Genomic DNA, 25,967 nt, shown 5'->3' with positions numbered 1-25,967 from the left:
CAGAACAAATTATTTTTACATTTCAAATGAAAGCTTTAAATAGGTATAATATTATCACTTACCAAAATGGTTTCCAAACTATTTAGTTCATTCTGTCTTAAAAAACACACACAACAAAAAATAAATTTTTCTCTATTAAAGCTTATTATTTTAAAGGGTTTCTTCCTTCTTAGGCAAGGACTTACCTTAATCTAGATGACTTCTTTCTATTCAGGAGGGTTTTTGCTAATAAGCATATTCTATAACCATGACTCATTAAAGGTATTTTTCAGAAGTTGAAAATGAAGTAAAGATCTTAATGACAATGAGTACTACTTCATTCATTTGCAGTCTCTGGTCAATTTCCAGATCATTTTTCAGAAACTAAAAATATAGACTGGTCGGAAGGTGACTCAGTCAGTTGTTGAATTTAGTAAGACTCGTACACACTTCTCCTTTTGCATTCAGAAATGTACTTGATGGTGACATAATCTAGAAGGACTTTCTCACCTTCTTCCTTCTTTTCTTTTGATCATGATTGCTAATGGTAGAGGATCAAAGAGAGGGCTAACCTATGCTCTTCATGGCTTTTTCAAACAATGGAGTGGCATTTTTCCTTAGGAGAATGGTTTCATTACTTTTTTGTGATTTCTTCAAGTAAAATGATTTTTCTTGAAATGCGATCACTGTAGTAATAGAGACAGAAAGGAAACAATTCAAAAGAGAAAACAAAAGTTTTTCCTATTACTGTTATTCATAGCTCTTTAACTATTCCTACAATGTTTTAAGAGGTTCCATTTGAATAGACTCACGTCCACAATTTCAAACTTCTCCTCCCCTTTTCAGCAGTAAAATGTTTGCAAAACAGGTCAAGACAAGTAAATATGGTGCTAACTTTGATTAATTTCTTTTCAGTCCTATGGTGGATATGTATCTTCACTGGCTCTTGGATCTGGAACGGGTTTATTCAAATGTGGTATAGCAGTGGCTCCAGTCTCCAGCTGGGAATATTATGGTATGGAAGCATCTCATAAATGTTAAGTGGGAAATCATTTAGAACAAAATCACCCTGTATATGAAGCTGCTAAAAAAAAAAAGCAAGATTTACAAGCCAAATTTATCCCCATCGTGAGCAGAAAATAAGAACCCACAAATGATTATGTTTACCCAATTCATCACAACTACATTACAACAAAGAAACTGTTTTGTCTTAAGAATGAATTGTCATTTATATATTCATAATTCTTATTTTCTCTCAAATACCTTGTGTTACTTTTGAACTTAATCTTTAAAAACCCAGTCAAGTCCATAACTTTACATGTTACCACATTGCAATCATAACAGACTTCCAAGCACATCTGGTGTAAATGAAGCCCTGGGGCTGAGATGTCACTGAATCTACCCTACACCATTTGAAGGTGACAACTCAATAATTCCAGAAATTGAAGACACTGATTTTATTTCAGTGTTGCTCCTTCCACATGCAGCTTTTTAAAAATGTCAGAATTCATGTAGGATGGATTAAGTGATTTGCATTAATTCTAGTAATTGATCCAATGAGTTTTTACTAGTCAGTCTTATCTTCCCTTGGGGAGGAAGTGGGTAGTGAGGAAGAGGAAGAGCTGTGGTATTGAACAGAGGCAGGATAAGAAAGGAAAAGATGGTTTCATGGTTTCAAGAGGTTGTCTCAACAATAACAAAGATCTCCCTTTGGATATATTTCTAAAGAATGCTAACTTGGAGATGTCGCTCTTCTCTATGGTAACCCATTTCTTTTTAACAAGGCTGCAGGTAACAGTAGAGAAGCTAGATTTTGATGTCAACCCCTTCCTAGAGTAACAAAATCTCCCAAGATGTTGGATACATTGCTTTGCTTAATCACATCCCTTTCTTTCTGTGGGTCTAGTTTAGTCAAAAAAGCACTGCTTGCTTTGGTCCAACAGGAGAAGCCTCCTCCCAGAAACTCTGATGACAATATGATATTAGAGCACGGTTTAAAAAAAGGTCAAAAATTTCAACCAAACTATTCTGAGGGGACAGGGAAAGCATTAGTGTGGGTTTACTGTAAAATAAAGTAACATAAACATAAAGATCTATAAACTCTTATAAAATGTATTTCAGCATCAATCTACACTGAGCGCTTCATGGGTCTTCCCACAAAGTCAGATAATCTGGAACACTATAAAGTAAGACTTTTGTATTTGCTTCATTCTGTGATTTGTATTTTGACTTTACTAGAAAATTCTGAAGGAGTCATTTAGGGATGTGTGTTTTAAACTCAGGACAACTAATCAAAGAGCCTGACTCTTTTTGTCACTTGTAAAGCAAAACATTGCCAAAGAGACAATATTCCTTGACTATAATGCATGCTTAATGTAACTGTTTAATTACATGCAATTGAGTTACTGTTCCTTTTTTGTAGTACCCTCTGCCTCCACTTCAGACACAAATTGTCAAGGCATTGTTTACGTCTACAGCCAATATTTAGTCAAGGAATATTTATTAATCACTTACTACATGTGGGTGAGCACTGGACAGGACAAGAAAAATGCAAAGAGATATAAAGCTCTCTACCTTCATGGAACTTGCAGTCTAGTAAGGTGAGAAGACAGGAACAGATAGCTGTACCAAAGAATGTTACTTTAAAAAGTGCATTTGAGAATTATAAGACCGAGTATTATATAAGATTCAGAGAGAAAGACCCTTTGAAAGGGGGGAAGATCATTAACCAAAAAAAAAAAAAAGGTGATCCAGGAAGTCTTCATGGCATTTGGGTTTGACTATAAAGGATAAGTAGAAATTCAACGGGCAAAGGGGAGGAAATGACATTTTAGTCAATGAAGTGTGACTAGAGCATGAGAAAAAGCACAGATATGGGAATATTCAGGGAAGATACTATATGAGAGGCTGGGCCAGGATAGACATAGAAGGGATTAATATGAGATAAGACAGATAACATGAGAAGCTGCCAGATTGTGGAGAGCCTTGAATATGGAACTAAAGAATTTGAATTTACCCATTGAACAACTGGGAATCATGGACTGGTTTTGAGTAAAGGTACGATTTGACCAATCTTTGGGTTCAGTACAAGTTACTGATTTCATTCTCACAGTATTTTTTTTGACAAGTATTAATTTTTTTCTCCCTCATGCCTCTGAACAATAATAAAAAAAGAAAAATAAAACCTTCATAATAAATACACATACTCAAGCAACAAATTCTTGAATTGGCCATGTCCAAAAATTGAATGCCTTATTCTATACCTTACTACTCTTAACAGTTTTACAAGCTAAGAATCTTTTAGATTTAAACTATTTTAATTGAGGTAATTTAAGAGGTGATGAAAATGTGATACTTTAATTCCTAAGCATTTTTCAGCCAATATAATAAATAATTCCAATAGTAGTGCCTGGTCCTCTGGCTGCTAATTTAGGTGGTTTTCTATGGGCACAATGTGTTAGAGCTTGCAGCTACTGAGCTGATAATATTCTTTCTTTTTCAGAATTCAACAGTGATGGCAAGGGCAGAATATTTCAAAAATGTCGACTATCTCCTCATCCATGGAACAGCAGATGGTGAGGTTTTAAGAAAGACTCTTACACATAAAAATACTGAGCCAGCATCACTTTGTTTGAGCAACATTAAGCATCCTCCTATGCCTGTGCTCAGGGTCAGTACAGAGGTGTCAAGGACATTTCCATATAGAAGCTCGCTTACTCACTGCTGACGGTGTCATCTCTATGACTAGATAATTGTTGGTGTTCATTTCCAGTCAGTGTATTGTCACTCCATACTTTCTGATATTTACCGGGTTTTAATAGCACTTCAAATCTCTCTCTTGCAGATAATGTACACTTTCAGAACTCAGCACAGATTGCTAAAGCTCTGGTGAATGCACAAGTGGATTTCCAAGCAATGGTACATACTCTGTTATTTGTTCTCAGGACTGTGGGCCCCAGGCAAAAATCAGAACATTTGGTGAAACCTGATAGGAGAAGGACAGGATTTGGTGATGGGAGACCAGGTTTCAGTCTACACTTTGTTACTCAATTTTCAGCAAATGATTTAAAGAACTTGAACAAGTCTGGGCCTCAGTGTCCTGATGTGTAAAAAGAGGAGTCCAGATAATATTATTTCTAAGGCCTGTGTCAGCACTGACACGCTAAGCTTCTATTATTTTTGTAAAATATTTTTCAGTTTGACCACTATCTCAGAGTGGCAATGATTCACACAAGGTCCTCTAATGAGTTAGTTTAGAAATAGACCCCAAGTCTTCTAACAGTTAGTTTTATACCCTTTTAACCATACTGTTCTATTAACCCAGCATTATTAATCACTTCTCTCAATAAGCATATAATTTTCCTGGAGAACCAAATGCCATCCTTACAGAAAAGATTAGAAAATACAATATACTCAATTAACTGGTACCACAAAGAACGGTACAGATAGGAAGTGGGGTCTGAGTTGAGAAGAAGGAATACTCAGGAGGAAGGCATCATGGAGCACACTAGGCCAATGATTCCATGCTTTGAGAATTAATCAACTCCTGATTCATTGGAACCATTGTACATCATCCACCTACCAGTTTTCCTAGTGCTATTACCTTGGTATAACACCAATGTGATACCCATAGTAGCTGCTATGAATATGAATGTGTATTTCCAGGGTACATTTGCAAAATATAAATAATCCTCTTCATCAAAGGCAAAACCAAAAATGCTTTTTCAGATACCAGAAAGCCAATTCCACCTTGGTAACAAAGAAGTTTGTACCCATCACCAATCCAGGGAGCACCAACATCCTCAAGCCATCCCTCTGTTAGGCCTCCCTACAAACAAGCTCCCCTAGGCAAAATTCCTCCCTCTCTCACTCAAGCCTGCTGCTCTGCCTCAGTTCTGCCTTGCTCTGTCCCAGCTCTGCCTTGCTCTCACTTTCTGCTCCACCCTTCCTGCTCCTCCTGTTCAGCAAGCTGCTCCCACCGTGGGCTCCATGTGACTCAGTTTCCATCACAGCAGTCATCTGGGCTCAAGCTCAGAGCAGGTCACATAGGCCTATTAATGGGTGGGAAAGATCTTCCCATTCCATTAACATTATATTTGTTTACATAATTTGACCCTTACAATGATCACGTCAGTTAAGTAGAGCAGAAATTACTATTGCCATTTTACATATGAGAAAGCTAAAGCTGAAATAGGTTAAATGACCTGTCCTGTGGTATTCTTACTCCTACTTTCCTGTCTTGCCATAATCCAAATTTAGCTACAGACACACACAAATCATATTTTTATTGGACTCTGCTCTTTTTGAGTGTAAATTTAAGATAGAAATAGAATGTTAGAAAAAATAGTAGAAATAAGACCTGGGATAGGGCACTTTGTGATGGCCGACAGAGCCTTAGGTAAGAATTTTTTCACCTGAGATAAGATAGAGTTGTTGCACAGGGGACATTCCCAATACAGATGCAGCCATATGCAGAGGGGAAGGGCCATCCTCCAGAGAGGCCAGTTTAAATCCCCAAAGGGGATGGTTGGGAAAGACACCCCTCAAAAAGAAGTAATAGGACCCTCAGACTGGTGGTCTGGGGCCAAGTGAAAGAAGGGGATGTGCCACGTGGCACAGGTCAGCAAAGGATCATAAAGTACAAGAAGTGGAGCCATGTTTTCAAACTGCTGTGGGGATGAAGCTTCTCTTACCTGGGAACCCTCCCCCAAGAGATTTCAGTATCCTATACAAAGCCTTAGTTATTGAAACTTTGCTGAAGGCTAATTACTAATTTGACTTGAGGTTGCACTAGGAAAATAGCCAGTGAAGTAGAGGGGAAATAGAGTCTGAGCAAGGGTGAGGAGTTCTTTTAGTTTCCTTTATTTTACTTTCTCCATGGGCATCAATATTCCCCCATTTCCCATATATCAAAGAAGTGCCCACACAAAAAAAGAATTGTCTCTTTCGAAGACGCACTAAATTCATAATTAACCAATGATAAAGAAGGTCCTCTCTGAAGTCTTTATTTTGTAGACAAGAAACCAAAACTTACACAAGCCCTGAGTAGCAACTTTGGTTCCCAACTCAAACAGTACAAAATATTTCCACAGAAAGTCGCAAAAGTACTGCCCTCAAATCAACTTTGTAATTCATGAAGTGAAAATAATACAAGAAATAATCAAGATAAATTTAGTTGGGGCTGAAGAATCATCAGAATGTTGGTTACCATGATTACTTCTAGGGGTTGAAAGAGTATGAGCATAAAATTATTGTACTCTTTATGTTTTGCTATGGTGCTATAGACAAAATCTCACTGACCTCAACCTTGTTATGGCTCTGTAACATGTGCATAGCACAGATTTACAAAAAACTTGTTCTCTTTATTCACTAAAAACATGGATATAATGTAACATCATCCACATTAAAGTTTAAAATTATCAAGTTCTACCATGATATAATTTTTTTAAGTATCATGAATTTCTAGGGTAATTGACATTTATATTAGACTTACATTTCCTCCAACTAGGAAAAATTCAATATATTATTGATTCAAAATAGTAAAAAATTTTTTTATCATTTGTTAAGGTTTGAAAGAGCTACTCAAAAAGTTCCTAGCCTAAATGGCTTACTTACAAATAATTTGTTAATATTTTCTATTGTTTTAGGAAAGCTTTTTGAAAACTAAAGAGCTACATAAATATGAGATGTTATTTGTATTATTATTATTATTATGAAAGCACATAGTCAAAAGGTTATCAAAATAGTCAAAATGCTTCTTTTTACCAAGAGAAGGAAAAAATTCAAAGCTCAATTTTTCTGGAATAAATGAGTTTCTTTCCTTTCTATTTCAGTGGTATTCGGACCAGAACCATGGCTTGTCAGGCCTGTCAACTAACCATCTGTATATTCATATGACCCACTTCCTGAAGCAGTGTTTTTCTTTGTCAGACTAATGGAGGGAATAAAATCCATGTCAATGTCTTCAAAATCTTAACGTAAACTTCTTAACCCCTTTGCTTGTTTCTGTGAGAATGTAAAGGGTGTGCTCTTGTAGCCACTTTCATGAACTATATTCTAACAGCTGGTTACCAATTAGGGGCTTAAGATGTTTAAATTAAATTCTGTTTACATATATCTTTTGATACTGTATGAGAGGATGGAGTCCAAAGCTTTGCTTTTCATTGAAGCAGGATTTTGACAACCTTTTTTCATTCACATGTTCTTTAGCAGAATAAATAAATATTTGTTGAATTGAATTCAAGTTAAAATGCTATTCCTGTGTCAACTTTCATGAAATTTAAGTCCCAGGTTCTATGACAGAAAGAAGTACTTGGCTGGAGAGAACAGATAAAATCAAGCTGTCTGTGAGAAAACAGAAAGATGAGAATAATTGACCTAAAAATAGAAAGATGATAATAATTGACCTGAGCATCTCATTAAAGCTCCAAACAGCAGGAAAAGTACAATGGGCATAAAAGGACTACCCAAGAAAAGATGATTGTCGCTTGTGCCTGGACCTTGTTTCTTTGGTATGGGAATTCCTTGGTATGGTACCTCCCTCCAGTGATGCAAATTGCCAACTTTCTGTAATTCATACCTCTGGTGAGTTACTAGTACACTAAGAATAACTTGCCACATAATCCCACAATTATCTGTCAGAGGCATGGTTCAAACCTGTCTTCCTGACTCCTAGGCCAGCCGTCTATTCATCAAGAAGTGGACCAAATTTAAGGCTGGATTCAGCAAGGCATCCTGAAATTTAAATTGTCTGAAACATCTGATATTTTCTCTTCAGGGAATGTAATTCCCATAAAAGGATTTCTCCTAGCAATATAATAATAAACAACAATAATGGCCAGAACTTATATAGCACTTAAAGGTTTTCAAAAGGCTTTCTATAAATTATCCTATTTGATCCATGCCACAACAATAAGAAATAGGTTCTACCATTATCTCCATTTCACTGATGAGGAAAGTGAGGCAGAAGTTAAGTAACTTTCTCCTGTCACATAGCTAGGGTCTGACTAACCTGCTTCAGTGTTATTTATCTATGATATACGTATATCTCCAGCCAGATGCTCCCCAAATTTTAGATATTTATAATATATTTGATGACATATATTTTATCAAAATTTCCAGGTAAAAGTTAGATCAGAATGTTATACTTCGGCTGGTTTAAGAAATGATTCCTGGATTGTAAGAGTAGCTCCCCACATTCATAGATGTGTTTAGCATCACTACTATGATAATCTAATTTCCAAATCCAAGAAAAAAGTGATCAAAACCTAGGTGTAGAAAAAATTTCACTGGACTATGTGATTGTACAGAGAGTTTAAGTCCTGTAGTCTGGAGTAAATTTTTTTTTTTTAATTTTTTTTTAATTTTGTAATGTTTAACAATCACTGCCATACAATTGTGATTTTATCCCCCCCACCTATCCCCCACTCCCCCCCTCCCTTCCCACGACTGCATACAATTCTGTATAGATTCTACATATATTTTCCTATTGAGTATATTTTCACTATAGTCATGCTATGTAGTCAGACTAAGATAAATGAAAGAAATCGTATAACAAATCAGAACATGATACACAAACACATACACATACACAAACATGATCTGCTACAATATGTGAGTGACTTCCATATTTCTCTCTCTGAGTGTGGCAGGCATTTTGCCTTGAGAACCTCCATTGGGATTTTTTTTTTTTTTGTTAAGAAGTTCTTGTGTTATTACACAAATCTAAGTCTACCAGAAAAAACTCTCACACACTGTGATTGTTGCTGTGCATAAAGTTCTCCTGGTTCTGCTCCTTTCACTCAGCATCAGGTCATATAAGTCCTTCCAGGCCTCTCTGAAGTCTTCTTGTTCATCATTTCTTATGGCACAATAGTACTCCATTACATTCATATACCATAATTTATTCAGCCATTCCCCAATTGATGGACATCCCCTTGACTTCCAGTTTTTGGCAACTACAAAGAGTGCTACTATAAATATTTTTGTACATGTGGGACCCTTTCCCATTTTTATGATCTCTTGGGGATATAGTCCTAGTAGCAATATTGCTGGGTCAAAGGGTATGCACATTTTTGTAGCCCTTTGGGCATAGTTCCAAATTGCTCTCCAGAATGGTTGGATGCGCTCGCAGCTCCACCAACAATGAATTAGTGTTCCAACTTTCCCACATCCTCTCCAGCATTTATCATTTTCTTGTTCTGTCATGTTTGCCAATCTTATAGGTGTGATGTGGTACCTCAGAGTTGTTTTGATTTGCATCTCTCTAATCAATAGTGATTTAGAGCATTTTTTCATATGATTATAGATAGCTTTAATTTCTTCCTCTGAAAATTGCCTGTTCATATCCTTTGACCATTTATCAATTGGGGAATGACTTGTATGATTATACATTTGGATCAGTTCTCTATATATTCTAGAAATGAGGCCTTTATCCCCGAGCTTAGCTGTAAAAATTCTTTCCCAATTTACTACATCCCTCCGGATTTTGGTTGCATTGGGTTTGGTTGTGCAAAAACTTCTCAGTTTAATGTAATCAAAGTTATCCATTTTGCATTTCATAATGCATTCTATCTCTCCTTTAGTAAAGAATTCTTCCCTTCTCCATAGATCTGATAAATACACTATTCCTTGCTTCTCCAGTTTATTCATGGTATCAATCTTTATACCTAAATCATGTACCCATTTGGACTTTATTCTTGTGTACGGTGTCAGGTATGGGTCTATGCCTAATTTCTGCCACACTGTTATCCAGTTTTCCCAGCAATTTTTGTCAAACAATGAGTTCTTATCCCAGAAGCTGGGGTCCTTGGGTTTATCAAACAGAAGGTTGCTATATTCCTTGCCTACTGCATCTTGAGTGCCAAGTCTATTCCACTTGTCTACCTCTCTGTTTCTTAGCCAATACCAAGTGGTTTTGATAATTGCTGCTTTATAGTACAGTTTGAGGTCTGGTAGCGCTAGGCCACCTTCCCAAGCATTTCTTTTCATTAGTCCCTTTGATATTCTGGACCTTTTGTTTTTCCAAATGAATTTTGATATTATTTTGTCCAGCTCTAGAAAGTAATTGTCTGATAGTTTAATTGGTATGGCACTAAATAGGTATATTAATTTGGGTAGAATTGTCATTTTTATTATATTAGCCCGGCCTACCCATGAGCAACTAATGTTTTTCCATTTACTTAAATCTGACTTTATTTGTGCAAAAAGTGTCTTGTAATTGTGTTCATATAATCCCTAGGTTTGTTCTGGCAGGTAGACTCCTAAGTATTTTATACTGTCTACCCTAACTTTAAATGGGATTTCTCTTTTTATCTCTTGCTGTTGGACTTTGTTGCTAATATATAGGAATGCAGAAGATTTGTGTGGGTTTATTTTGTACCCTGCAACTTTGCCAAAGTTGTTTATTAATTCTAGTAATTTTTTACTTGAATCTCTGGGATTCTCTAGGTAAATCATCATATCATCTGCAAAGAGTGATAACTTAGTTTCTTCTTTGGCTATTTTAATTCCTTGGATATCTTTATCTTGTCTAATTGCTACAGCTAACATTTCTAGTACCATATTAAATAATAGTGGTGATAATGGACAACCTTGTTTCACCCCTGATCTTATTGGGAATGCATCTAGCTTATACCCATTGCATATAATGCTTGCTGAAGGTTTTAGATAGATACTGCTTATTATTTTATGGAAAGTTCCCTTTATTCCTATATTCTCCAATGTTTTTAGTAGGAATGGATGTTGTATTTTGTCAAAAGCTTTTTCTGCATCTATTGAGATAATCATGTGGTTTTTGTTAGCTTTGTTGTTGATGTGATCGATAATGCTAATAGTTTTCCTAATATTGAACCAGCCCTGTAGTCCTGGTATGAATCCTACCTGATCATAATGTATTAATCTCATGATAAGATGCTGTATTCGTTTTGCTAGAATCTTATTTAAAATTTTTGCATCTATATTCATTAGGGAAATTGGTCTATAATTTTCTTTCTCTGTTTTGTCTCTTCCTGGTTTGGGTATCAAAACCATATTTGTATCATAGAAAGAATTTGGGAGGACTCCTTCTTCCCCAATTTTCAAGAATAGTGTATGTAGTATTGGAATTAACTGTTCTTTAAATGTTTGATAGAATTCACTTGTGAATCCATCTGGCCCTGGAGATTTTTTCCTAGGGAGTTCATTGATGGCTTGTTCAAATTTCTTTTTCTGAGATGGGGTTGTTTAAGTATTCAACTTCCTCTTCTGTTAATCTGGGCAATTTGTATTTTTTAAAATATTCATCCATCTCATTTAGATTATCGAATTTGTGGGCATAAAGTTGGGCAAAGTAGTTTCTAATTATTGTTTTAATTTCCTCCTCATTGGAGGTGAGTTCACCCCTTTCATTTTTAATATTAGTAATTTGGTTTTCTTCTTTCTTTTTTTTAATCAGATTGACCAAAGGTTTATCAATTTTATTAGTTTTTTCATAAAACCAACTATTGGTTTTATTTATTAATTCAATAGTTTTCTTTATTTCAATTTTATTAATCTCTCCTTTGGTTTTCAGTATTTCTAATTTGGTATTTACTTGGGGATTTTCAATTTGTTCTTTTTCTAGCTTTTTCAACTGCAAGCCTAAGTCATTGATCTCCTCTTTCTCTATTTTATTTATGTAAGCATTCAGAGATATAAAACTTCCCCTAATAACTGCTTTTGCAGTATCCCATAAGTTTTGGTATGTTGTCTCACTATTGTCATTCTCTCGAATGAAATTGTTGATTGTTTCTATGATTTCTTCTTTAACCCAACCCTTCTTTAGAATTAGATTATTTAGTTTCCAATTGATTTTTGGTTTCTCTTTCCATGGCCTTTTATTACATGTAATTTTTAATGCATTATGATCTGAAAAGGATGCATTGATTATCTCTACCTTTCTGCACTGGATTGTGAGATTTTTATGTCCTAGTACATGGTCAATTTTTGTAAATGTTCCATGTACCACTGAGAAAAAAGTATATTCCTTTCTATTCCCATTTAATTTTCTCCAAAGATCTATCATATCTACCTTATCCAGAGTTTTATTTACCTCCTTAACCTCTTTCTTGTTTATTTTGAGGTTGGATTTATCGAGTTCAGAGACAGGGAGGTTGAGGTCCCCCACTAGTATAGTTTTGCTATCAATTTCTTCCTTCAACTCCCCCAACCTCTCCTCTAAGAATCTGGATGCTATACCACTTGGAGCATACATGTTTAGTAATGATATTGCTTCATTGTCTATGGTGCCTTTTAGCAGGATATAGTTTCCATCCTTATCCCTTTTGATTAGATCTATTTCTGCTTTTGCTTTGTCTGAGATTAGGATTGCTACTCCTGCCTTTCTTACATGAGCTGAAGCACAATATATTCTGTTCCATCCTTTGACCTTTATCCTATGTGTATCCCCCCATTTCAAATGTGTTTCTTGTAAGCAGCATATTGTTGGATTATGGCTTTTAATCCATTCTGCTATCCGTCTCCGTTTTATGGGAGAGTTCATTCCATTCACATTCACAGTTATGATTACAATCTGTGTATTTCCCTCCAACCTCTTTCCCACCATTTGTGCTTTTAGCTCTCCCGTCTCCCTTCCCCTCCTCAATAGTATTCACTTTTCTCCCCCTCCTCCTGCAGCCTTCCCCTCCTTCTTTTGACCCCCTCCCTTTTAGTCCCCTTTACTCTTATTGCTTCTTTCCTCCCTTTTAGCCACCCTCCCCTTTCTTCCCCCTTCCCCTCCTACTACCTATAGAGCTAGTTAGGCTTATCTACTTAAGATTATTGTTCCCTCCTTTGAACAAATCAGATGAGAGTACCTCTCAAACAATGCTCATCTCCCTCCCCTCCTTCCCTCTACTATAGTTTTGTACTTCTTCCTGTGATATAATTTGCCATTTTCTGCTTCCCCCTTTCCACACCTCCTATTACATTCCCTTCTCATACTTAAATCATATTTTTGACATGACATCATTTACTTTATGCCCGTTCCCTCTACATATATCCCTTTTATCATAATAGCTGCACAGTTCTCAAGATTAACAGGTATCATCTTCCCTTATAGGGAGGTAAACAGTTTGCCCTAATTGAGTAGCAAGTTTTTGTTTTTGTTTTTTCCCCTCTGTTTACCTTTTTATGATTCTCTGGAGACCTGCATTTGAAGATCAAATTGTCTATTGAGTTCTGGTGTTTTGGTCAGGAAGCTCTGGAAATCCCTTATTTCGTTGAATGACTTTCTCCTTGCCTGAAATGTTATGCTGAACTTTGCTGGGTAGTTGATCCTTGGTTGAAGTCCCAACTCCTTTGCCTTACGGAATATTGGGTTCCAATTCTTTCGATCTTTTAATGTAGAAGCTGCAAGGTCCTGTGTGATCCTGACTGTGTGTCCTTGATATTTGAATTGTTTCTTTCTGGCTGCTTGTAGTGTTTTCTCCTTCACTTGATAGCTCTGGAATTTGGCAACTATATTTCTTGGGGTTTTGAGTTTGGGATCCCTTTAGGGAGGGGAACGGTGGATTCTTTCGATGACTATTTTGCCCTCTGAGTCTAGTACTTCTGGACAGTTTTCCTTGATGATTTCCTGGAAGATATTGTCCAGACTCTTTTCTTCATCATGGGTTTCTGGCAGGCCAATAATTCTTAGATTTTCTCTCCTGGATCTATTTTCCAGGTCAGTTGTTTTTCCAATTAAATATTTTACATTTTCTTCTATCTTTTCATTCTTTAGATTTTGTTTGACTGATTCTTGTTGCCTCATTGAGTCATTAGTTTCTACTTGCCCAATTCTAATCTTCATCGTAGTGTTTTCTTCAGTTAGCTTTTCCATCTCCTTTTCCATCTGACCAATTTTTCCCTTTAGGGAGCTATTTTCTCCATTTAATTTTTGTACTTCTTTTTCCAATCGACCAATTTTCCCAGTTAGGTTTTGGGTTTCCTTTTCCATCTGATCAATTTTCCCAATTAGGTTTTGGGTTTCCTTTTCCATTTGATTAGCTCTTCCTTTTAGGGAATTATTCTCTCCAGTTAATTTTTGAACTTCCTTTTCCATTTCTTCAATTTTCTTTTTCAGGATGATGTTCTCATCAGTGAATTCTTTTTTTATAGTTTTAAAATCATTGGCCAGTTTTTCTTTTATATCCTTCTTCAGACGTTCCAGGTAATCTAGTTGTGCTTGCGAGAAATTCATAGTCCCATCTGAGGTTTCAGATGGAAGTACAGTCTCAGCCCTAACCTCTTTGGTGTTTGTGTTTTGGTCCTTATCCCCATAGAAAGATTCTATGGTTTTTTCACTTTTCGTCTGCTTTTTCCGATTCATGATGTTGGCTGAGTGTTGTAGCTTTTTTCTGGAGTAAGTTTTAAAAGTGAATGTAATGACCATGATCCCTATTGCCAATAGCTGACACCATCAATTGGAAACATATGGGTTGTCTGATTTTCAAGGAACCAAAGGATTTACTCAAGGCTAGGTAATTTCCCAGAAACCACAAGGCCACCCTAGTGAGAACTTATCATTAACACTGTTGCCTTGGACACAGATTTGGCCTGGAGGTTTTACTGTAATCAACAAAATTTTTTTCCTTTTAGGGCTCAGAAGGCAGAGACAATACTCATTCCCAGACTCAAGGGGAAGTTCTATTTGTCTCCTCATGAAATGTTGTACCTGGAATAGACCAAATGGCTGAAATCTGGTCTATCCCACAAACCCACTCCCACACCCACACATACAGAGCAGCTTCCAGGCAAACAGCTTCTATCTATAAACAAGTAAGAAGCTCTCATGAAGTCAGGGAGGTTGTGTAGGTCATTCCAAAGAGGCAAACAGAAATAATCTATTTCCCTTTTAATCCTGAATATGGACCACATCTAGACTGGTTCACAATGCAAAGTGTAATGATTCTGGAATCAGAGGACCCAGGGTTGAAATGCCAACCCTGATGCTCATTATCTAAGCCACTACTTGGGCCTCAGAATCCTCATCTGTAAAGTGGGGGCAGAGAGAGAAATAGAGTTGGACTAGACAATCTCTGAGGTCCCATCCAACTCTAGACTGATGATCCCATAAGGTCTACAGGGGCCTATAAAGGTGGAGCAACACAAGGGACAATACAGGACAATATTGCCTCCCTCTATATAGACTAGCTCAGAAAGCCCAATGTAGACGTCTTCTTTTAAGAATTCACACAAACCCATCCTTCCCTTCAAGAGGAGCTGTAGTAGGGGTTATAAATAGGATTAAATAATAGATTTTCTAGGAGTATTAACTAAGAATTATCTAAAATAGACCCTTACAAGAAAGGTTGTATTAATATTCCTCTCATAGCTGAGCCTAAATTGCCCTGTAGAAACCATCCTGGAAGCGCATCCTCTCCAATGCAGTCAGATGCAAGGAGGATGGAACCAGAGCTTTCCTGGAAAATTCCAAGAACTCTAGGGACAGAGTGAACATTTTGGTGCACCAGAGATGACAAACTCCCAGGGATGACTCTGATAAGCCAGTTCAACCTTCTCTATACTCAGAATGAAAAGCAACCAAACAGTCTATTGAATTAAGTCAATTTATTTTCTCTCCCCGAGAAATCAACTTATTTTCTGTCCCTAAGAAAATTAAAAGTTAGTATCTAATAAAATGTATAGCAGCCATAATATTTTAAGTGCTATAAATATGTAGTAAATCCTCATTTATTATATATTACTCTGTTTTCAGAACCACTCCAGAATGCCTCGTAGCTAAAGAATAAGGCACAAGATGTACTAATGATGAGTTTTCAGATTTAAGAAAAACATACACTACAAGAAAAAAGATGATTGTGTATTTTACTAATATGCATAACTAAGATTCAGCAAACTGGCTAGCAAGTTTTGTAAGGGGCCTTGGTGTAATTAGCTTTATTGGATTCTCCTTCTGGGTTGGAATCCACAGTTAAAATGCAAACAAACTGGAACAATATTAAAGGGGGAAAAAAGTGCCAAATGATAATAAGGAAAGGTTAAAAAGATCACACATTTTCTACTTTCAGGAAAGATAGATACCATGCAAGCTAAGTGATAAGAATAATTCTCCATCATTACATTTTCCCTCAGGTTGTTTTTTTTTTTTTTTTAGGGAGAGGACAAAGAAAGGGAAAGAGTTCAAAGGTCCAAGTAGTGCTTTTAGAAATATCATCTTTCATAAATAATACAAATTTTATCCATTCATTCAATAAACATTTATTCTATGGGAAACAGACTGAGATACAGAGATACATTAAAAGGGGGAGGGGAATCTGTCCTTGAGAAGCTTACAAACTGGCTGCCAAATACCTACAATACAAGGTAATACAATCAAAGACATGAATATATTGAATGAGATAAGGAGAAAAAGTTCCACATCTCTGAGCGATGGAAAAGGTTTCAGGTGTCAACACTGCAGGAATCAAAATCTACACAGGGCCTTTGATCCAATATTTTAAAATACTGAATGGGAAAGAAAGGACTGGCACAGAGAGGCAGGAGCATAGGGAGGGAAGCCCCTCTTGGGGCTTTCTGAATAGGAAACTTTTCCAACATGAGAACTCAGGTTGATTATGGCTATAAAAGGATTGCAAAGTGTAAACCCTATGATATGTAACATCTCTCCCTCCCCCTCCCACACTTCTAGTCTGTTTCATTAAAGGAAACGTGTGAGTAACGAATCTGATTTTCCCAACATTTGAGCATTTTTCAGAGACTGACAGATCTTTATGCAAATGTTGTTGCCAAGCTGTTTGTAATGGTTAAATTATACTTTGACAGGAACTCTTTAAAATATATTAAACTCAGCTAAGGTTTTTTTGGAAATGTTGCCAATTAAGTGACTTTAATGAGCTTCTTGATGGTAATGTAATTAAAATTCAGATGTTCTAATTGTAAAAAAAAATTACAGTTCTGGGAAAGTTAACAGTAAAATAAGCAAATGTAAAATGAATTAGGGCTAATTAAAATGGTGATTATATGGCCTTCTGAGAGGATTCAACGAAGAACAATACTTTCAATTAGGTTGTAATTTTGCAAGTTGAAGAGAGGCTTTTTATTTTACCAAGAAGAAGAAGAGAAACTGTTGTCAGATATCTCAAGTATGGCCAATAAAACTCCTGAAAAGTGCAGCCAAGTGAGTCACTTTCCAAGGGACTGTGAGAGGTGGACTGCCAAACCGCCCTGAGCATGATGGGTAGTATGCTCCTGGGCAACTAGGAATGGACTAACATCTAATTTAGGAGGATAGAAGCAGTAGCTTTTATCTCTAGTTTAAAAGAAAAGCATTTGGTCTTCAGAAAAAAGTCAAAAGTATTAAAAATATATTTAGGACATCTCCATATAGGTTGATAACATCATATATTTAGATTCAGAAAGAAATTTGGAGGCCATCTTAATTTATTTTACAGATAAGGAAATTAAGTTTCCTAGGTCACTTGACCAAAATTACAGAGGCAGTAAACAACAGAGGTTAGGAATTGAACTCAGGTACTAGGGCTCTGGGGAAAGCTGGGTGGTATAGTGGATAGAGAGTTAAGCCTAGGGGTCAGGAAGACTCATCTTCCCAAGTTCAAATCTGGCCTCAGACACTAGCTATGGGAGCCTGGGCAAGTCACTTTGCCTATGTTTCCTCATCTGTAAATTGAACTGGAGAAGGAATGGCAAACCACTCCATTACCTTTGCCAAGAAATTTCCAAATGGGATAATGGAAAGTCTGACACAATTAAACAACAACCCAGACTCCAGATCTAATATTTGTTTCCCAACGCTATTTTCCCCCTCTAGTTTCCTTTTCTACATATAATGAGGTGGTTGGACTACATATAATACTGTATTTAGTCTGTTGCTAATAACACCTTCTGCCTTATTAATAATTGAAATTTACATGACATTATACCTTAAAAATCTTAAATGTTACTTCATGTGATCTTCACAACAACCAGTATGGTAAGTACTTTGGGACTCAGACATAGGCCTTCTTGCTTTTGGATCCAGCATTCTCTCTTGCTAGGTAGCTCAGTGGATAGAGCACAGGGCTTGGAATCAGAAGATTCGTTGTCATGGGTTCTAATCCACCCTCAGACACTTACTAGTGGTGTGACCCTGGGCAAGCATTTTAATAATGTTTGCCTTAGTTTCCTCATCGGTAAAATAAGCTAGAGAAGGAAATGGCAAACCACTCCAGCATCTTTGCCAAGTAATCCCAAATGGGGTAATAGAGAGTCAAACATGACTGAACAACAATGACAACTATCTCTGCTATGCCCTGTATTTACCGTATAAATTACTCTCACTTTAAGTTTTTCAAACTTAGCTGGACTCCTGACAGAGCTTGGACACTACAAATGATAGTAACCATTTGACTAATGCCACAGGGACCATTATTACCTTTTCTTATTTTTATATGCACGTAACCCATTAACAAGCAAAGGCAGCTTTGCCCTACATTGTAATTAGTAAATATTTAGGGCTGGACATGTCTTAATACAATAGGAAATGATTTGAAGTAAATGTTTTGTTCAAATATTGAATAAGAAAAAAATTTGTTTTAGCATTTTACTAAAATATTCAATAGCCTTCATGTAAATCAGAGATGTCAAACATGTGACCCACAACACTCCTGAGTGTCCTGAACCAGATTAAAATGTAATTGGAAAATATTTAACAAAATAAACTTTAAAAACCCAATAAAACATAGATAATGGTAATATGTAGTTTTCTAACATACACCCATAGAGGTTCTTATGTTTGGGTTAGTTGTCTCTGTTTCTATGAGTTTGACACCAACTGATGTAGAGCATAGAATCACTGGATTTAGATCTGTAAGGGATTCTAGAGATTATCTTTAGGCCAAACTCCCCTAGTTTTGTCAAATAAAGAAAATGGAGCCCAAAAAGAGGAGGAGATTTTTCCCAGATCACAGAGGTAGCAAATAGCAAACCTGTTATTTATGTCCAGGTCTTCTGACTTAATATCTAGTGCTTTTAGATATGAGTTCTTATACGTATCTAAAACAGAATCATTATCTTTCCCAAAAACTCTCCCCTTTCCTAACTTATTATTTTATAGATGCTAAATAATATAGAATCTCTATTGTCTCTAGACTTTAGAGTCTCTAGAATTTAGAAAACCACCATCCTCCCATATTCCTAGGTTTACAACCTAGCAGTCCTCCTTGACTGCTCACTCTCATCACTATAGTCATTTGGCTGTCAAATCTTGTTATTTCTACTTTCATAACATCTCTTTGTATAAGTCCTCTTCTCTCCTCTGAAACCAATACCACTCTAATTCAGGTGAACAGGGCCATTGCAATAGCAAGCTAGTTGGTCTCCCTGCCTCAAGTACCTCAACACTCCAAATTATACTGTCAAATCGATCTTTCTAAAGTGCACAATGTCTTGGGGTAGGGGTAGGGGAGAGATGGGGAGAATAATTGGAACTCAAAATCTTGTTGAAGTGAATGGTGAAAACTAAAAAATAATTAATTAATTAATTGATGTGATCGCTGTATCACCTCTTCTATTCCATAAAGTCCATTGGCTTCCTATTATCTTCAAGATCAAATCTAAAACCTTTTTATTTGTATTTGAAGCCTTTCAAAACTTGGCCCCTTTCTACTTCTCCAATCGTCTTATATCCCTTATATACCTCCTCCATATATACAGGGCCCTCCTTACTGCTCCCCATATACAACATTCCATCTTCCAAATCCAGGCATTTTCACTGACTGTCCCCCACCCACTACAATACTTTATCTCTCCCCATCTCTGCCTCCCTGCTCCTTTGACTTCCTTCACAGCTCAACTAAAAGCACTACTAGCTGAAAGAAGCCTTTTCTAGTCTTCCATAATCTTAGGGTCTTCTTTCTCTCTGAGACTATATCCAATTTATACTTTCTATATCTTGTTTGGACACAGTTGTTTGCATTTTGTCTTCCTGATTAGTCTGTGAGTTCCTTGAGTACAGAGACTGCTTAGCATGGAGAATAGCACCTAGTGATGTATAATAAACATGGAATGACTGACCGAAAGGCTCCATTAGACAAATCAATGGGATTATAAATTTAGAGCTGGAGACTTCTGGGAGCCAAGATGGTGGAGTGATTGGTAATTGCTATCACCCTCCCCTTGTTGACCTCGAAGAGCCCAGAGGATATCTTCCCAGGATAAATCTTGGAACAGTGGGAGCAACAGAAGGGGTAAACAGTTTCTTAGCCCATGAGGCTAGGAACATCGCTAAGGATGGTCCCTCTTGCTGTGGCTGAAAGACCATTGCAGGACCAGAGCTGTCCCAGACAGCCCCACCTCGGCAAAATGGGAGAAGATTCTGAGCTCCAGAGGGGTGATATCCGCAACCACCAACACTAGGACCCCAGGGGTGCCTCAGCAACCCAGGGGAATTGGGAAGACACTAACACAGATGGGATCACAAACTGCTGAGCTTGCCCATGCTCTAGCTCAGCAGAGGAGACCTTCTGTGGCCAGAGCACCCCTCCCCCACACTTAATGCAGCTAGCTCCAGGGTAACTCTGGGGAAACCCAAAAAGACTTCACCTGACTTCTGCCTTCCAACCCCAGCCAGTTCAGCACCAGGTAAGCTGAAGCATTTTAGCTTCTACCTGAAAGAACCAGAGGTCACAACACACAAAGCCTCAAGTTTTAGGCACAAGAACTGTGGGACAGAGCCCCCTGTGCCCCAGATGCAGAGATCTACTTTAAAAGCCAGGAAAAGGGTGATCATCATTAGTAAAAAGCAAAGCAGAAAAAGAAAAGATATAGAATCTTTCTGTGGGGACAAGGACCAAAACACAAATACGAAAGAGGTCAGCATTGAGGCTGTACTCCCATCTGAAACTTCAGAAGGGAATATGAACTGGTCTGAAATGCAAAGAGCATTCCTGGAAGAGCTCAGGAAGGATTTTAAAAGCCAAATTAGAGAAATAGAAGAAAAACTGACCAATAATTTTAAAAACATGAAAAAAGAAATCACAGAAGAATTTAAAAGGCAAATTGGACAAACGGAAAAGGAAGTACAAAACCTAACTGGAGAAAATAACTCCTTAAAAAGAACAATTGGACAGATGGGAAAAGAGATGCAAAAGTGAACTGAAGAAAACAATTTGATAAAAATTAGAATCAGGCGAATGAAAGCTAATGACCCTATGAGACATCAAGAATCAGTCAAACAGAATCTAAAAAATGAAAAGGTAGAAGAAAATGTAAAATATCTAATTGTAAAAACAACTGAACTGGAAAATGGATCCAGGAGAGAAAAATCTAAGGATTATTGGTCTACCAGAAAGCCATAATGAAAAAAGAGCCTGGACAATATCTTCCAAGAGAACATCAAGGAAAATTGCCCAGAAGTCCCAGATCCAAAGGGCAAAATAGTCATCGAAAGAATTCCCCATTCACTTCCTGAAAGGGATCCCAAACTAAAAACACCAAGGAATATCACTGCCAAATTCCAGAACCATCAAGTGAAGGAGAAAATGTTGCAGGCAGCCAGAAAGAAACCATTCAAATATCAAGAAGCTACAGTCAGGATCACACAGGACCTTGCAACTTCTACGTTAAAAGATCAGAGGGATTGGAAGGCAAAGGAGCTGGAACTACAACCAATGATCAGTTACCCAGCAAAGCTGAGCATAATATTTCAGGCAAGGAGATGGACATTCAATGAAATAAGGAATTTCCAGACCATCCTGATGATAAGACCAGAGCTCAATAGGAAATTCAATCTTCAAGCACAGGTCTCAAGAGAGGCATAAAAAGGTAAACAGGGGGAAAATAACTTGTTATTCAATATGGGCAAACTGTTTACATCCCTATAAGGGAAGATGATACTTGTTAATCTTGAGAGTGGTACATTTATTATGATGCATCAAAGGGATATACATAGATAGAGGGAGCAGTATAAAGTAAATTATGCCATGATAAAAAATGTGATTTAAGAGTGTGAAGGGATTGTAATGGGAGATGTGAAAAGGAGGAGTCAGAAAAAGGTAAATTATATCACAAGAGGAGGCACAAAAGTATATTGCAGTAGAGCAAAAGTGGGGAAGGAGATTAGCATTGTTTCAGAGTTAATCTCATCTGATTGGTTTCAAGGAGGGAGCAACAAACTCAGTGAAGTATAGAAATACAACTAGCTCTATAGGCAGTAGGAGGCGAAGGGGGAAAGAAAAGGAAGGGGAGGCTAAAAGGGAGGGAATAAGTAGTAAAGGAAAAGAGGATTAAAAGGGAGGGGCGAAAGAAGGGATGGAAGACTGAGGGAGGAGTTAGTCAAAATTAAAACTCTATTGTGGAGGGGAAGGGAGAAGGGAGAACTAAAAACATAAACAAGGGGAAAGGGGATGGAGGGAAAGACACAGATAGTACTCATAACTGTGAATGTGAATGGGATAAACTTTCCCATAAAATGGAGATGGATAACAGAATGGATTAAAAGCCATAATCCAACAATATTATAATTTGAAACGGGGACATACACACAGGGTAAAGGTAAAAGGTTGGAGCAGAATATATTGTGCTTCAGCTGATGTAAAAAAAAGCAGGGGTAGCAATCCTAATCTCAGACAAAGAAAAGAAGAAATAGATCTAATCCAAAGAGATAAGAAGGGAAACTATATCCTGCTAAAAGGCACCATAGACAAAGAAGAAATTTCGTTACTAAACATATATGCTCCAACTGGTATAGCATTCAATTCTTAGAGGAGAAGTTAAGGGAGTTACAGGAAGAAACAGACAGCAAAACTACACTAGTGGGGGACCTCAACCTCCCCCTCTCTGAACTTGATAAAACTAACCTCAAAATAAACAAGAAAGAAGTTAAGGAGATGAATAAAACTCTGGATAAGGTAGATATGATAGATCTTTGGAGAAAACTGCATGAGGATAGAAAGGAATATACTTTTTTCTCAGTGGTACATGGCACATATGCAAAAATTGACCACGTTCTAGGCCATAAAAACCTCCCAATCCAGTGCAGAAAGGCAGAGATAGTCAATGCATCTTTCTCAGATCATAATGCGATAAAAATTATATATCATCAAAGGCCATGGAAATACAAACCAAAAATTAATTGGAAACTAAACAATCTAATCCTACAGAATGAGTGGGTTAAACAATGAATAGCTAAATTAATTTTAAAAATAAACAAATAAATAAATTTAGAGCTGGAATGGATCTCAGAGATCACCCAGTTGAACCTTGCAACTAGTGTCTATGATAAATGTCTCATTTATAAAATATATAGAGAACTGAGTCAAATGTACAAGAATATAAGTCATTCCCCAATTGATAAATGGTCAAAGGATATGAACAGAGAGTTTTCAGAGGAAGAAATTAAATCTATCTACAGTCATATGGAAAAATGCTCTAAATCACTATTGATTAAGGAGATACAAATTAAAACAACTCTGAGATACGACATCACACCTATCAGATTGACTAACATGACAAAACAGGAAGATAATAAATGTGGAGAAGATGTGGGAGAGCTAGAACACTAATTCATTGCTGGTGGATCTGTGAGCTGATCCAACCATTCTGGAGAGCAATTTGGAACTATTCCCAAAGGGCTACAAAAATGTGCATACCTTTTGACCCAGCAATACTGCTTCTAGGGCTGTATCCCCAAAGAGATCATAAAAATAGGAAAAGGTCCCACATGTACAAAAATATTTATAGCAGCTCTCTTTGTGGTGGACAAAAACTGGAAATCAAGTGGATGTCCATCAATTGGGGAATGGCTGAGTAAATTGTGGTATGTGAATGTAATGGAATACTATTTTGCTCTGAGAAATGATAAACAGGGAGACTTCAGAAAGCCCTGGAAAGACTATATGAACTGATGCTGAGTGAAAGGAGCAGAACCAGGAGAACTTTGTACACAGCAACAACCACAGTGTGTAAGGAATTTTTCTGGTAGACTTAGTACTTCATTGCAATGCAAGGACTTAAATAATTCCCAGTGTTCTCTTAAGGCACATCCAGAGAAAGAACTATCAATTTGATTGCAGAATGAAGGAGATCATTTTGTTTTGCATTATGTTTTTGTTTGTTTTATGATTTCTCCCATTCATTTTAATTCTTCTGTGCAGCATGACTAAGGTAAAAATATATTTAATAAGAATGTATGTGTAGAACCTATATAAAATGGTATGCTGTCTCAGGAAGGGAGTAGGGAGGTAGGAGGGAAGGAGGGGGAGGGAGGGGAAAAATTCTAAGGTATATGGAAGTGATTGTAGAACACTGAAAACAAATAAAATAATAAAAAAATAGAACGGAGCACTTGAAAGCTAATGACTTTATGAGAAACCAAGAAATTACAAAACAAAACCAAAAGAATGAAAAAAATAGAAGACAATGTGAAATATCTCATTGGAAAAACAAATGACCTGGAAAATAGATCCAGGAGAGACAAGTTAAAAATTATACGACTACCTGAAAGCCATGATCAAAAAAAGAGCCTAGACATCATCTTTCATGAAATTATCAAGGAAAATTACCCTGATATTCTAGAACCAGAGAGTAAAGTAAATATTGAAAGAATCCACTGATCACCTCCTGAAAGAGATCTGGAAAAAAACTCCTAGGAATTGTAGACAAATTACAGAGTTCCCAGGTCAAGGAGAGAATATTGTAACACAAGATAACACAAGATCTAGCAGCTTCTACACTAAGGATCAAAGGGCTTGCAATATGATATTCCAGAAGTCAAAGGAGCTAGGATTAAAACCAAGAATCACCTATCCAACAAAACTGAGTATAATACTTCAGGGGAAAAAATGGTCATTCAATGAAATAGAGGACTTTCAAGCATTCTTGCTGAAAAGACCACATCTGAATAGAAAATTTGATTTTCAAATGTAAGAATCAAAAGTAGCATGAAAAGGTAAACAGGAAAGAGAAAATATAAGGGACTTAATAAAGTTGAACTGTTTATATTCCTACATGGAAAGATAGCATTTGTAACTCTTGAGAGTTTTCTCAGAATTTGGGTAGTTGGAGGGTAGTTGGAGGGATTATATAGACAGAGGGTATAAGGTGAGTTGAATAGGAAGGTATGATACCTAAAAAAACAAAATTAAGGGGTGTGAGAGGAATATATTGGGAGGAGAAAGGGAGAAATGCAGTGGGGCAAATTATTTCTCATAAAAGAGGCAAGAAAAAGCTTTTTCAATGGAAGGGAAAGGGGAGGTGAGAGGGAAAAAGTGAAGCTTCCTCTCATCAAATTTGACTTAAGGAGGGAATAACATGCACACTCAATTTGGTATGAAAATCTATCTTACATTACAGGAAAGTACAGGAGAAAGGGATAAGTGGGATGTGGGGGGGGGGGGGGGTGAGAGAAGGAAAGACAAATGGGAGGACTGAGTAATTAGAAGTAAACACTTTTGGGGAGGGACAAGGTCAAAAGAGAGAATGGTATAAACGGGGGGCAGGAGAGAATGGAGGGAAATATAGTTAGCCTTTCACAACATGACTATTATGGAAGTCTTTTCCATAACTACACATGTAGCCTGTATTGAATTACCTGCCTTCTCAATGGGGATGGGTGGGGAGGGGGGGAGGGAGAGAAGTTGGAACTCAAAGTTTTAGAAACAAAAGTTTAAAATTGTTTTAGCATGTACCTGGGAAATAAGAAATACAAGTAATGGGGTATAGAAATCTGTCTTGCCCTGCAAGAAAAGAGAGAAGATAGGGATAAGGGAAGGGAGGGGTGTGATAGAAGGGAGGGCAGATTGGGGGAAGGCATAATCAGAATGCATGGTATCTTGGGGTGGGGGAGGGGAGAGATGGGTAGAAAATTTGGAACTCGAAATCTTGTGGAAATGAATGTTGAAAACTAAAAACAAATACATAATTTTTTTAAAAAAGGCTATGAGTTACAGTTAAGCAACTGATTTGCATTAAAATGGAGTTTTCTACACCGTGAATTGATCATATCAATGAAATTTCACCTCCCCCCACAT

At 37.0% G+C, this 25,967-nt stretch overlaps 1 protein-coding gene across 1 annotated transcript in view; it reads left to right on the top strand.

Annotated features, from left to right (window-relative positions):
* FAP (fibroblast activation protein alpha) overlaps window positions 1-7,222 on the top strand; it is a 90,540-nt gene extending 83,318 nt beyond the window's left edge. The window contains exons 22-26 of the mRNA XM_072612159.1: window positions 895-994; window positions 2,101-2,165; window positions 3,482-3,554; window positions 3,824-3,897; window positions 6,813-7,222. Coding sequence (XP_072468260.1) covers window positions 895-994; window positions 2,101-2,165; window positions 3,482-3,554; window positions 3,824-3,897; window positions 6,813-6,914 — 414 coding nt within the window. The 3' untranslated portion in view covers window positions 6,915-7,222. The remainder of the gene's footprint in view (window positions 1-894; window positions 995-2,100; window positions 2,166-3,481; window positions 3,555-3,823; window positions 3,898-6,812) is intronic.
* Window positions 7,223-25,967: the final 18,745 nt, after the last annotated feature.

This window comes from Notamacropus eugenii, chromosome 5 (genome assembly GCF_028372415.1).
Source record: "Notamacropus eugenii isolate mMacEug1 chromosome 5, mMacEug1.pri_v2, whole genome shotgun sequence".
NCBI classification, from domain to species: Eukaryota; Metazoa; Chordata; class Mammalia; order Diprotodontia; family Macropodidae; genus Notamacropus; species Notamacropus eugenii.
This window is presented reverse-complemented; position numbering and strand designations above follow the sequence as displayed.